Source organism: Mastigoproctus giganteus, chromosome 2 (assembly GCF_048544385.1).
Source record: "Mastigoproctus giganteus isolate SK-2022 chromosome 2, ASM4854438v1, whole genome shotgun sequence".
NCBI lineage: Eukaryota > Metazoa > Arthropoda > Arachnida > Uropygi > Thelyphonidae > Mastigoproctus > Mastigoproctus giganteus.
Genome location: NC_143576.1, coordinates 20,056,911 through 20,071,158, shown reverse-complemented (window position 1 = coordinate 20,071,158; position 14,248 = coordinate 20,056,911). Strand labels below are relative to the sequence as shown.

The following is a 14,248-nucleotide window of genomic DNA, read 5'->3' as shown; positions in this document are numbered from 1 at the left end:
TCAGACTCTGCCCTTGCATAACTCCTATAATAGTTAGAGGAAAAAGGAAGTCCCTATTCTGCCCTGTCTCCTCAAATACAATTTTTCTGATAGAATCAATTTATAGACAATTAAACTCAGTTTCTGTGGATCTGTCAGTCCTATTTTTGATGCCATTAGACCCTTACTATTAGTTGATCTCCTTGAACACTTCGGTGGCATTTTCATTTTGCACTTAATTTGTTCACTTCTCAATCATACTCCCATTTTTGAGGGTAAAGATCAAGTTTTTCAACAGCATGGTTGGTAGTTCTGTAGTGCTGACATACCTTGGTGTTTGGTCGAGTGGTATCTGATCATCACTCCTTTTTTTTTGCCAACATCTATTTCTTGACATATCTGATTTCTTAAATGAGCATTGAACTAAATTTAACTTTGTAGAACACATTAAAGGTTTACATATAGCCTGTTTAAAAACTTCAAACATCCTCTGGGACGTATTTAGCATCTGTTAGGAGACTCCATTGTTAAGGAAACGGGAAATATTTTTTGTAATAAGGATAGGTGGACTAGAACCAGGGTGTCTGCCGGGAGCAACAATTAATGATGTCAGCAACACATTGTCAGATTTTAAGGGGGGTAAATAGAATATTATTATTCATGTGGAAACTAATGATATTAATCACATACGATCTAACGATTTGTTACACAAATATAGGACCATGCTGAAGAAATGCCGCAAGTTAGGTTAAAATGTCTGTGTGTCTGCAATTCTGCCCAGGCACAATAGAAGGGATTAATGCTGAAAGCCTTGTGGGTTAACTCAAGACTTGAAGGACTCTGCAAGGCTTTTCAGGGGTTTTTTCAGCTTGGTCTGCACTCATAGGTAGAAAGGATCTGTCTTGTAGAGACGGGATACATTTAAACAAAGGTGGTGCAAAGATTTTTGCCAGTATAGTTGAGGATACCTTAAAGGTTCAGGGAAACTGCTAGTTTGGAAGAACAAGGGTAATATGGATATGCTTTTATCTATGATATTGGTCAAAGTAACGCTTGCATATACCTTAAGCAGTTCTTGTTTGTTACTGTGACAAATCATATTAGCAAGATGTTCTGAAGGCAGGAAAGTTTCAAATGAGCTGGTAACTCATTTGAAATGGAATAGAAGGGGTGAAGGGGTGTGTCAGGGTAGTTAACTGTACAAGAACACTAAGGCTTAATTGTTTATGCAGTAATGTCAGAAATGAATGAATTTAAACGTCTATAAAATGAGTGAATTTAAACTGCTGGTTAAGACAAGTAATGCTGATATAATAGGGCTTACAGAAATGTGGTACCACCTGGAAATAGGCGATGATGAGTTTCAGTACAGTATGTACAATGCATTTAAGAAGGGTAGGGCAAATAGAAGGGGTGATGGGGTCATGTTTCTTATCAAAAGCAGCTTGAATGCGACAAAGGCTTTCCAGAATTCAGACATTTCGCATGCTAGTATAGGATCTGTATGGTGTGAGATAGTTAGAAGCAAAGGTATAATGAGAGTGGGAGTAATCTACAGGCCAGGTGATTGTGAAGATTATGATGAGAGCCTAGAAGATACATGCAAATGGAATGGGCAAGTAAGGATGAATGTGAATAAGCATGAAATTCTGCAAATTGCAGCATCTGGAGGCTAGACACCTGTGAGGTGATCTGATTGAGGTGTACAAGGCCTTGAATGGTTTGAGCAGGCTCAATGCTGATGGAATACTTCCACTTGCTCAGATTAAGAACCTGAGGTTTCATAGATTCAAATTGAGGAAAGACAGTTGTAGAATAGATGTGCGGAAGTTTGCTTTTAGCCAGCGGGTAGTTGATTACTGGAACAGACTTCTATCTGTTGTTGTTGTGGAAGTTGATAGCTTAAATAAATTTAAGGCTGAACTAGACAAATGTGGAGTGACTGGATGGGTGAAATGGGAAGGTTTTTTTTTTTTTTTGGGCTGATGCTCTATAAGCTTGTTTCCTTGCATTATATGCCTCACTAATGCTAATGTCTTATTATGGGTGATTTTAATTTGCCTCTAATTGATTGGAGTAAATGGGAAGGAAACTCGACAAGGGAAACAAAATTTTTAAATCAACTGGATGATTGTTATTTTTATCAACATGTAAGGAAAAGAATATTCTAGACCTAATCGTCACCCATGAACCAGATGACATAATAGGGCAGACAATACATGAACCAATAGCAGGAAATGATCACGTAGTTCTACAGTGGATGATGAAGAGAGAGAGAGAGAGAGGTAGCAGTAGTTAAAGTCCAAGGAAGGGGTTATAATTTCAGGAAAGGAAATTACGATGGCTTAAAGGCACCTCCGTAGCCAGGTGGGAAGGAGCAGCAGTGCATAACACACGCTTCTTGATTAGACCGGGGTTCGAGCCCGTCACCACCAAATACGGAGGATGCGGAAAGGTCAGGGAATGACCACCGCATATCCCGGAGCAATATGGCCTTAGTTGCTAATGCTCCTAAAAAAAAACCAAATAACAATAATGATGGCTTAAGGTGCTAAATGGTCTCTATTAACTGGGTAGATATCTCACAGAGATCGAATACAATTGAATTATGGTATACCCTTAAAACATTAATCACAGAAGTCCTGTGACTTCTGTGATTAATGACACTGTTATAAAAAATAACAGTGGTCCCAAAGAAGAGAAGGGCAAATTTTTTTGTCCTTCTCTATGGTTATTCCTCAGATTGGGTTAATATAAGAAGTGAGGTTCCTCAAGGATCAGTATTGGGACCATTGTTATTTTTTATTTTCTTAAATGACATTGACGAAGGGATAGAGGGTGGGATGTCTAAATTTGCAGATGATGTAGAGATTGGTAGAGTAGTTAACGATCACTGCCAAGCAGAGCTTCTTCAGCGTGATCTAGATAGACTTCAGGGATGGTCAGAGAAGTGGCAGCCAAGCTTTAATTCAGCAAAATGCAAGGTCTTACACCTGGGGAACAATAACCCCAAAATAACTTATACACTTTGTGGAGTTGAACTAAAGTCTATAGTGGAAGAAAGGGACTTGGGAGTTACAATAGTCAGGAATAACCATTAGAGATAAATGCCACTTTCCATAGTTCTGCCTAAGTCACTAATATCTTTTTAAACTTTATAGCATTATCAGAACACAACAGGTGAATCACTGATACATTTAAAAATCTGAGACATCATCAGGACAGCTATTTGACGTTTACTAGTTTTTCATCAATTGCCAGTGGATGCTGTTAGTGAATGTATGTCAAACTGAATGAATTATCTTGTCTAAATGAACAGACAAAGGGTGTATGGAAGTAAAACCTCATTTAAAAACATAGAAACCATGTTTACTTTAATTCTTAGAATGGGGCTATATTTGCCCTATGACACTATAGGATTGCAGGAGTATTTCAGTGCAGTAGTTGAAATCAAATCAAAATTCATATGCTTTACACTGGTGTTCATTTTGATCATGGATTGACTCTCTGCTCTCACTAAAGATCGAACTTTTATTCTACCTTTGTTGAGAGTAACAATATGTTACTCATTTAATTCTAAGGATTAAAGGTAAATATAGCTGTTTTTAAATGGAAGTTTTTCTTCCATGCACTGCTTGGCTGTTTACTTAGCCAAAATATATTATTCACAGTTTGGCAAACGTTCACTAATAAAGACCACCATCAGCTGTTAAGAAGCCAGTAAGCTTTGAAAGAGCTGTCCTGGTGGTGACTCATTTTTTTTTTAAATGTATAGTGCATTCACTTATTCTGGTGACTATACAACTTAAAAAAGGTATTAGCAACTTAGACAAAACTGCAGATAATGGTAATTATCTCCACACTGAATATAAGCACAAGGTATTTGGTGCTCAGTTTTCACTATGGGAAGAAAGTTGAAATCAGATGCAGGAAAAGTACACAAATTTTGATTTGATTTGAAGTATTTCATTGAAATACCACAAACCTATTCCTCATAGAATCAGAAACTGAGGCTACAGAATATATTTTGGATTGGCAACTGTACATGGAATAAATAAAGTGCAATGATTTGCAACCTGTATAATTAGTAGCATACCCATATCAATAAAAAGATATTAGCAACTTAGGCAGAACTATGGAAAATGCCATTTATCTCTAAGTTGAAATTAAGCTGGAACCTTACACTAAGTACTTGGTGCTCTGCTTTCATTAAGAGAAGAAAATCTTTCCATGGTAGAAATTGAATTTTAATTTGATATTTAAAGAAGACAGTCATAGTAAAATAATGTTTACTGATTTTTCATCTGTTCTCTATGGACATGAGGTTGTAATGCAACACAGCAAAAAACATAGTCATCTGTGATAGATGCTGTATATTTCTAAAATAACATAAATGGTGGTCACATATTTGTGTTGTGCATTGTTTGCTTGGCAGGTATAGCCCATTATTTTTAAAGTATGGTCTCCCCAGTATTGCAGAACTGACTGCTGTTTATTATTAGTATTAGTAGTGGCAAATGATGCAAGAAAGCAAGCTTATAAAGCATCAGCAAAAAAAAATCCCACATCACTTGCCCATCCTCTCCAATAATATATCTAATTCTTCCTTGAGTTCAGACTACCCACTTGCACACAAAACAGATGGAAGTTTGCTCCACATAACTACCTTGCAACCATCCTCGCTCAGTTTGAATTAATGCCCACTGATGTGTATAATATGAGCAAGACGAAGGATTCAATCAGCGTTGAGCCTGCTCAATCCATTTAAAGCCTTAAACACTTCAGTCAGATCACCTTGCAGGTGCCTAGTCTCCAGATGCTTCAGTTTGCAGAACTGGAGCCTTTCTTGGTAAGACCACCCTTATGTTCCCTTACTAATTTCATTGGCCTTCTCTGCAAATCCCATTCAGGAATTTTACCAGCAGCTTCTTGCTAGTAAAATTCCTGTATATCATTGGCAAACCGCATGAGCTCTCCTGGCAGCCTGTGTGCACTGCTCACAGAACTTTTATCTGACTACACAATTACTTCCAGATCTTTTTCGTTCTCCTCTACTTTCAGTATTCATAGTTAGTATGTTATATTATGGATTACTGCTAACCATGTGTAGTACCTTTTGTCAATGTTAAACATTGACAAAATGTAAGCAGCATACCAATATCAATATCATTAATAAAAATAGAAAACAACAATGTACTTAACTTAGGCAACTCCATTAGTAACAGTCCACGAAGAGCAGTGTCTGTTAATAACATTCTCTGTTTTTTTTTTCTCACTCAAATGGCCATTTATTCATAGCTGAAATTTTCCCCATTAATTCACAAAATGTGTTAGAAAAGAAGTGACACCTAAGGAGTGGAATAATGCAGTCATAGTTTTGCTGGATAAGAAAGGAGATAAATCAGAAATTGGAAATTATAGACCAATTAGCTTGTTATCCCACATCTACAAGTTGTTCACAAGGGTCGTTACTAACATATTAGAAAGAATACTTGATAAGAACAACCGAAAGAGCAAGCTGACTGTAGGACAGGATTCTCAATTATGGATCACCTTCACATAATATCACAGCTAACAGAAAAGCATAATGGTGTTTTAAATGAATATAAAACACCATTATGCCTGTCATTTGTGGCTTTGAAAAGGCATTTGACTCCATACAGCAGAAAGCAATGTTTCGGGAAATGGAAAGACAAGTCATAGATACCCCATATATTATGATTTTGAAGAAAATATTTGAGAACGCTACCTCCTTTATTAGATTAGACAAAGACAGTAGCAAGTTTAAAATTGAGAAAGGAGTTCGACAAGGAGACACAATATGCCATTGAGGAAGCTTTTAGAAGATTAGACTGGTCGCAGAAAGGAGTCAGTGTGAATGGAGAGTACCTAAACCATTTATGATTTGCAGATGACATTGTGATTATGATCCCAAAGAATTAGAAGAAAATCTTAATCAGTTATGTGACATAGTAAGGATTTCGGACTAAAGATGAATATGGCTAAAACAAAAATAATGATGAACAAGTATACCACAAAAAGGGATATAATGATTGAAGGAGCAGTAATTGAAATGGTGGAGAGCAATACTGAAGAGCAATATCCCAGTTTGTCTGAAATGTAAAATAATGAATCAATGTATACTGCCCACCATGACTTATGGAAGTGAAACTTGGGCACCCACCAAAAGAATGGAAGAGAAGCTGAGAACTACACAGCGAAGAATGGAACGAATTATATTAGGAATTAGACTGTTAGGTAAGAAGAGAAACACATAGATTAGGCAACAAACTCAAGTAAAGGATATTCTTATCAAAACTAAAGAAATAAAATGGTCTTGGGCAGGACACATAGCTCGAAGACATGATGACAGATGGACTAAGAAAATAACAGAATGTACCCAAGAGGAGCTAGAAAAAGACCTGGAAGACAATGACGGAGATGGACAGATGAAATTCACGAGTTTGTGGGTATTAAGTGGATGGTCATTGCAAAAAACAGAAGGAACTGGAAAGTTGCTGGAGTGGCATTCATCCTGTAGTGGATTAAAAGTGGCTGATGATGATGAATTTGCCCTTAATACCACACTGCTCCAATTTATATAGTAGTCTTTTTATGTGCGACTATCAAAAACTCTCCTTAAATCAAAGTATGTGATATCAGAGTTATTTTTTTGCATCCAGTTTGTCACTGCATTGTTGGTATCCAATCAGATTGGTCAGACAAACCCATTCCTTAACAAATCCATGTTATGACTGCGTGACTGCAGTGTAACTGCACTCCTGTCTAGATGGTCCTGCATTACTTCTGTAACCAGCGACTCCATTATTTTTCCTGGAATAGAAGTTAAACTAACAACTCAGTAATTATTTATGTCACTCTTTGAGAATTGGGGATACATTCACACATATCCATTCCATAGGAACCTCAACTGAATAGATTCTCTCATAATTATGGGGGCGCCTCCGTAGCCAGGTGGGCAGGAGCAGCAGTGCATAGCACATGCTTCTTGATTAGACCGGGGTTTGAGCCCGTGACCACCAAATACGGAAGATGCTTAAAGGTCAGGGAATGACCACCGCATATCCCCGCCCGGATCAATATGGCTTTAGTTGTTAATGCTCCAAAAAACCAAAACAACAACAACATAATTATGGCCTGAGGTTTCCTTTTGTAACTACTTTCAGTATAATTGGATAGATTCCACCTGCCCTAGGTATCTTATATGCATTTAGCTTCTTCGATTTCTCTACTACTTTCATCTTAATTATCACAAAATCATTTAAATCTGTGTAGTTTGTTATACTTCTGGCATCTCCATCCCTAAAGAATTCCTCAATATATCAACATAGATACAAAATACCTGGTTCTAGGTATTTTCGCCGTAAACATGAAATATTTTCGCTGCATAACAATTTTGCTGTAAAATATAAAATAACAAAAAATAAAAGAGGGACGTTAAAAAGGACATAACGAAACATGAAAAATTAATAACAAGATTAAAAAGACTTTATTGCGAAAAATTAAAATACAAAATATTTGAGTACATTTAAAATGTGTGTAGATTGTTTGTTTTGTTTGTTTATTATTTGGCTTTTAGGAGCATTAGCAACTAAGGCCATATTGCTCCGGGAATATGCGATGGTCATTCCCTGACCTTTCCGCATCCTCTGTATTTGGTGGTGACCGGGCTCAAACCCCAGTCTAATCAAGAAGTGTGTGCTACGCACTGCTGCTCCTGCCCACCTGGCTAGAGGCACCGTGTGTAGATTCCTGGCAATACTGCACAAATAACTGATTTTATTTTGTGGATCGTAGCTAAGCACTTGTCTTCAAAGTCTTTCATTCATAGTATAGGTAATTCTTGACTTTATTAGTTAGCTAATTAGTTTATGTTTAAACAATGATTGATTTATCGAAAGAAATGAAAACATAGCCTGTAAAATCAAGCAAATTATAATAATAGAGAAATATTTATGGCTTACAAATGTTAAAGAATGTTTATTCTTCACCATCATCATAGACTAAATGCTCACTCGCTGATCACTCATTATTGGCTCGGCACTCGTTGGTTTGTTGCACAAGGAGTCATCTTCTTCAGAAATGCTTCAAGAGGCGTTTATTTCCAAGATAATCTTTTCTTTTAATTATAAATTTCATGATTGCATGCATAAGCATTTTTTAACAGTACACACAAATTGCAACTAACATGATTCGCTTAGAGTAACAAGTTTACGAAGCTTAAAAAAAAAGGAATGAAGAGAAGATTCTGAAAATTTGTTTTTTATATGATTGAAGATTTCCATAAAGGACAAACACATTTCACCATAATAACGTAAAAAACCACATAATTCCAGCTATTGGTATTTTTGCAAATGCAAGAAAAGATAGAGTTTACTACCCGTTTATAATTGCTTGCAGTAACAGAAAAGCCCAATAAACCAGAAAGTGCAAATTGTTTTTATTGTTTTATGGTCGTGACCTCCAGAAATGTGCTTTAGAAAAATATCACAAAGGCTTTTAAAATTGATTCTTATAACAGAACATATGATAACAATGAAAGTGTAGTGCATTTAATGATTTGAATTGGTAACTAATACAATTTACAAATCATGCTCACGATCTTTTATATGGCCTTAAGGTCACGCTTGTGACCTTAAAAATGACATTTTAGAGAGATAAATGGCTTATTTATACAGCGAAAATTTCAACTTCCGAGATCTTGAAACGAATTACCAAAAAACAATGTGGTATTGGGTTCACATTACGATATTTTAATGATACGATGGTGTCTCTGGAACCGATTAATATCGTAAAGCAGGGTACACTATATTGTATAGCTACGCACGTGGTTTGGAATGCGGTATTTATGAATGTTCTACATTCATTTTTTGCAATTAATGTTCATATTTTCGATTTTGTTGATACTTGATATTTGGAGCAAAAAAACTCGTAAAGCGAGAACTGCCTGTATTATACATTTTTTTGCTTGTTGATTCATCTCCTTGTTCGGCATCGCACTTTTTCTTTTTCACTAAAACCTCTTCCTTCATTAAAAGAGGTATCAGTTTCCAGATACTAGGATGCATATTTGTAAATGAGCTTTGTATTGCATTGTGAAAGCCTTCTACACTGTTGTTCGTTCCTGACATATTGTCACATATCCGTTGATAGACGTTCCAAAGTTCTAATGGAAATGTGGGTTCAACGCTGCACCTTCGAGGCCCTCAGCCTCCTTAATAACATTGCTAACTGGGAGAAATGCTAACGCTGTAATACATTTAATTTTCATGTTAAATTCGGCATCTGTTTGATAGCGCAACTTTTGTCCGATATCAGTGATTTTGCGGTAAATGTTTTTTGCCATATGAAATAAACAGCCGGTTATAGTTGTAATCTGGTATATGTTAGAGAAAGTGATAATACTTCCTTTCTTTCCAGCGCCTCCGTAGCCAGGTGGGCAGGAGTAGCAGTGCGCAGCACACACTTCTTGATTAGACTGAGGTTCAAGCCCATGACCATCAAATACGGAGGATGCGGAAAGGTCAGGGAATGACCACCGCATATCCCCAGAGCAATGTGGCCTTTGTTGCTAATGCTCCAAAAAAACAAACAACAAACAAACAAATACTTCCTTTCCCAAAGTCGATCATTAAGGATTCAGGATCTAATGCTGGACGTAAGTTCTTTACGATATAAAAAAATCTGCTATAAGTCTCTTCAGATTTCCCTGGAAGTAAAACGAACAGACGAGGGATGCTGCTATTTCTTATCATTGTATGTAACGTATATAACTGATAGTAAATATCTGGACTACATTTAAGTGTTCCATCACATGCCCAGTCCTTATATTTCACCAAATCATCTAAGTCAGATTCTGTGCCAAATACCAAAATTCATGTTCTCCACTATCAATTTTCAAGAAACTTATACTCATCAGGAATCACATAACCATTTCTTTTTTTGGGGATAGGAGGAGCTTGATTCTTCTTTTGCTTCCAACTTCTAATATTGTGTGATAAGTTTGGTAAAGACGGCTTTAGAGAACAAGCTGTTGTATCTAACTTAGCTAAAGAACCGATAATGCTCTCGAAGACTGTTGTGAATTAATAGCTGCCGCTTTTATATTTGCCATAGATTGGTAAACTTTTGATTTTGACAGCTGGGAGGGATGACTGTGCTCACCGAAGGATTTGCAAGCTGATATGTTATCATTTTCTAGTATAATATGCAATCTGGCTTTACACTCTCTTATTTCACACTTCCAGTAAGTTTTATCACTGTATTTACTATCAAGTCGATATACGTAGTTGTTATCATCCACTATTTTAAGACCACGTCTACTCATCACTGTATAGACCATTATGAGGGCTAAGATTTATATAATATAAAAATGGGGGTACTGTGAGTACTTCGTCAATGGAGAAATGAAACCAAACTGTCAACCAGTTATTTTATTTTTTATTGAATTTTTATTTTAATAATAATATAATTAATATTATTAATAATATTAATAATATAAAAATGGGTGTACTGCGAGAACTTAGTCAATGGAGAAATGAAACTTTCAACTACCGGACATGAAAATACCTATTTAGTTTGTCACTGTTATATCATTCATATTTAGTGACAAATGTAATTCATCCCTTTCTTTCTAGTGTTTAGAATGCAAAGAAAAGTAGCAAATACTTCTTTACATAAGTAAAGAAGTATTTGCTACTTTTCTTTGCATTCTTAGCCAAAGACTTCTCATATCTGCCTTAGCTTGGATAACTCCTTTTATTACTTGATTGCAGACTAGTTTATACATACTGTAGGGTTATGTATATTTTAATAATATATATGCATCCCATGTATGTTTCTTCTTCACTACTAATGTCATCAGTTCATTTGACATCCAATTAGGTCTAAGCCGTGAACATTATTTCTTAGTTGGTATGAAAAGCCTAGTTGCTTCTGTGCTTAATTCCTTGTATGCTTTCCATTTAGAATTTTCAGTTGCTAACATCATCAGTTGATCCCACTGCATAGAATTGAAAAATCTAACACAATTGTAGTCACCTGTATGAAAGCAAAAGCTCTTTCCTTTGCTCTTTACAGTAGTTACATTTTTATGTAAATCCCACATCAATACACTGTGGTTGCCTGGTACCTAGTGATTCTGCAGATTTTTAAAGTATGAAGAGTCACTGCTGATAATTGGATCAACAGTATTTTGCTTTCTCTTCTTGCTTTCTCTCTAACATTCTGCTGTAGAAACCAGTCATCCAATAAATCCACAAGTCTAGTGTGTGTGTGTGTGGAACTGGCCCACAAGTTCCAGTCAATATCTGGAAAGTTAAAATTCCCTATTATAAGACATTCTGATTTATTGACCCACTTTATTTGTCTGTATAATTGTTCATTATACTCATTGCAGCTATTATGCCAATAACACACTCATATTCTCATTTTTGTTTTATTTGTGCTTACGTTACACTAAGGGACTCAACATTGCATTGGCCACTGATATCAAATGGATACTCTGTCTTAGATTTTATGTGCTTCTTAACTAAGAGCATAACTCCTATTCCTTCATTTCCTCTCTCTCCTTTCCATGAACATTTTACTCCTATATTCAAATTCTTCATCCCTTATGTCTGAGTAATACCATGTGTACAGTATCCCTAAAGTGTTTGCATTTGATGACTTAACCAGTATTTTAAATTTATCAAATGTATTTACTATGCTGCTAGCATTAGTGTACATGCAGCTATACTTTTGCCTGTTTTAACTCTTATTAATCATAAAGTAGCCCACAGATTGGTGTGTTCCATGAGAACTCCCCAGCACTTTGTAATCCCTAATATTTTGCCTTCCAGGCTTCTGCACATCCCAGTAGAAGAGCAAGAATTGCTTACACCTCTGCTTGTGGCTGCTGTTGATCTGTTATTCTGTGAACAACGCCAAAGCTAGCAGTTTTCCCATCTGCCATCACTGCCTCAATAGTATCAGCAAGTATTCTTGCATTCCTTCTGTTTAATGTATTCCATCACTGTAAAAAGTCTCTCTCTGTTGTGTCTTTGGCAGAATTGCAGCAATGTTCAAGTTTAATCTTAATATGTGATTTTTTTTTTCTCATCTTTACTTTTTGCTTCTTAAATAAATCGTCAATCTTCTACTCTTAATATTTAGTACCAACGTAAAGGTAAAGGTAAAGTGCAGCCATTATCAACCCACTGCAGGATGGAAGCCTCCTCAGCAATTCATGCTGAGGGAAATGGACCATAATCTGCCACGCTGGTCCAGTGCAGGTTGGCAGATCGACCGTATTCAGCAGTCAGGGGCTTGAACCCCAGTCTACTCAAGGAGTGTGCTACTGTACTCCCGCTCCTGACCACTCGGCTACGGAGGCATATACAACAGTATCAACAGAACCTTTTGTGCCCTTAAAAGATGATAGTTTCTGTACAACGTCCTTTTGCCCCTGGTAGACATACCTTGGTCCTATTTCAACCATCCTTTTTACAAAGTATATTTTCTGTTTCCCTGACAGCGGAGTCACTGACAATGCAATAGCTACTTCCTCAGGGACCAGTGCATTCTGCTATGGAGGATCTCATTGCAGCTTGTGTTGTACAGGTGTAGTTTTCAGTGCTTGATGAATTTCTTCGAGTGTATCAGCTTTGTCAGTATTGAGAATGTTCCTCGAGCCTTGATATAAGCCCATCAGAATGTTTAATTGGCACTTAAGCTCCTCACACTCTGCATTGAATGTTTGCATAGAATGTGAGGCCCTATTATGTCCATTTACTGCAAAAAGACAAACACAATAAATGTAGCTGTGATTTGCAAAAGAGTCATCAATGATTCTTCCTGAGCCAAAGGATTTCCTCTGTTTTGAGCTTTTTGCCTTGCTGCACTTGTTTGAGGTATGATTCTAGTCTAAACTTAATTAAAAATTACTGCATAATCTAAGAGATAAGAGTATAACAATGCAATCCCATTCTTAGATTATGCTATGCAGAACATACTGTGCTATTACGTTTCTTTACACGTTATTGACTTTCAAAATTTTTGAAATGCAAAAACACAAAAAAATGACAAGCTACATAATTACAACTTACTTATTACAATTTAAAACAGTGCAGTTACTACTACAGTGTACTACTCTACAAGTTACTGATTACAAGATACAATATTCACCCCAAATTAATATAATGTAACTCATTAAATCCTTAGCTAAGTTTAAAAAGTCAGCTAATGTTCACAATTAGAATAATTAAAACTATTTATTAAACACAATTTAGTAAGCTAATTAAGTGAAAAAACATCAGAATGTTTCAAAAACTTATATATTTTCAGCAGCTCAATTTTCCACTGTCAGTTATTGTAGCCTTGAACCAATTTTCATCTAACCTTGAGTTGCCATTTTTCAGACCAAATTTGAAACTGATCTGGGTTGTTTCAAAGCAAAATGAATTGATTCCCTTTGCTAACCACTCTTCCCATCTTTAAATCATCAACACACTTTGGCAATTTCTGCTGCTCATCATCATTAAAGAAGATTGGAAACAGGAGTGGACAAGGATCATAGAACTGAACTGTAAAGGACTCCTTGCTACCCCAGTCCATCCTGAAGAATGCTGATTTATGACTGCTCTCTGTCTCCTCTCTTTTAGCTGACCCCTGTTAAAATAATTTCTTACCAGTAATCTCAATTTAAAATATAATATAATTTCATTTATTATTTGTTTCATTTTTCCCAATATGTAAAAATTCCTTATATGATAGAAAAAAATTGGAACTCTTTTTCAAAATCGGCATGGCTGATTCATAAATAATCACAATTCAAGCTTATGTTATTACTTGCATTCCAGTATAGATTTAATATATGTGTAATGCATTGATTAAAGAGAAAATAATGTTCTTCTAATGAAATATTTTGTGTATTTTTTCAGGTCCTCCCACTCCAGAGGAAACAGTTTTCCCAACTGAAGTTAGCCATACATTTGACACCATTCGCATTCGCTTTCATAAAAATTTTTTCTCTACTAATCATGGTTCCATCATAGCCTATACTCTAATTGTGGCAGAAGATTTTACAGTTGAAATCAATCATCTTAAATTACCATCATGGAGTGAAGTTCAAGAATATTCATATTGGCCTCCATACCAGGTAATTAGTCTCATCTTTTTAATATTTTTGTATAAAGTATCCAAACAGCCCAAAGTAATATGTTGAAAGAGCTGTAATTCAAGATTTTCAGAAAGACATTCATTTAGTGTC

The 14,248-nt window shown here is 36.0% G+C and overlaps 1 protein-coding gene across 1 annotated transcript in view; it reads left to right on the top strand.

The window, feature by feature from the left end:
* LOC150089197 (tyrosine-protein phosphatase 10D-like) overlaps positions 1-14,248 on the top strand; it is a 315,903-nt gene that overhangs the window by 235,253 nt on the left and 66,402 nt on the right. The window contains exon 18 of the mRNA XM_090389780.1: positions 13,920-14,137. Within this exon, the coding sequence (XP_090245906.1) occupies positions 13,920-14,137 (218 nt within the window). The remainder of the gene's footprint in view (positions 1-13,919; positions 14,138-14,248) is intronic.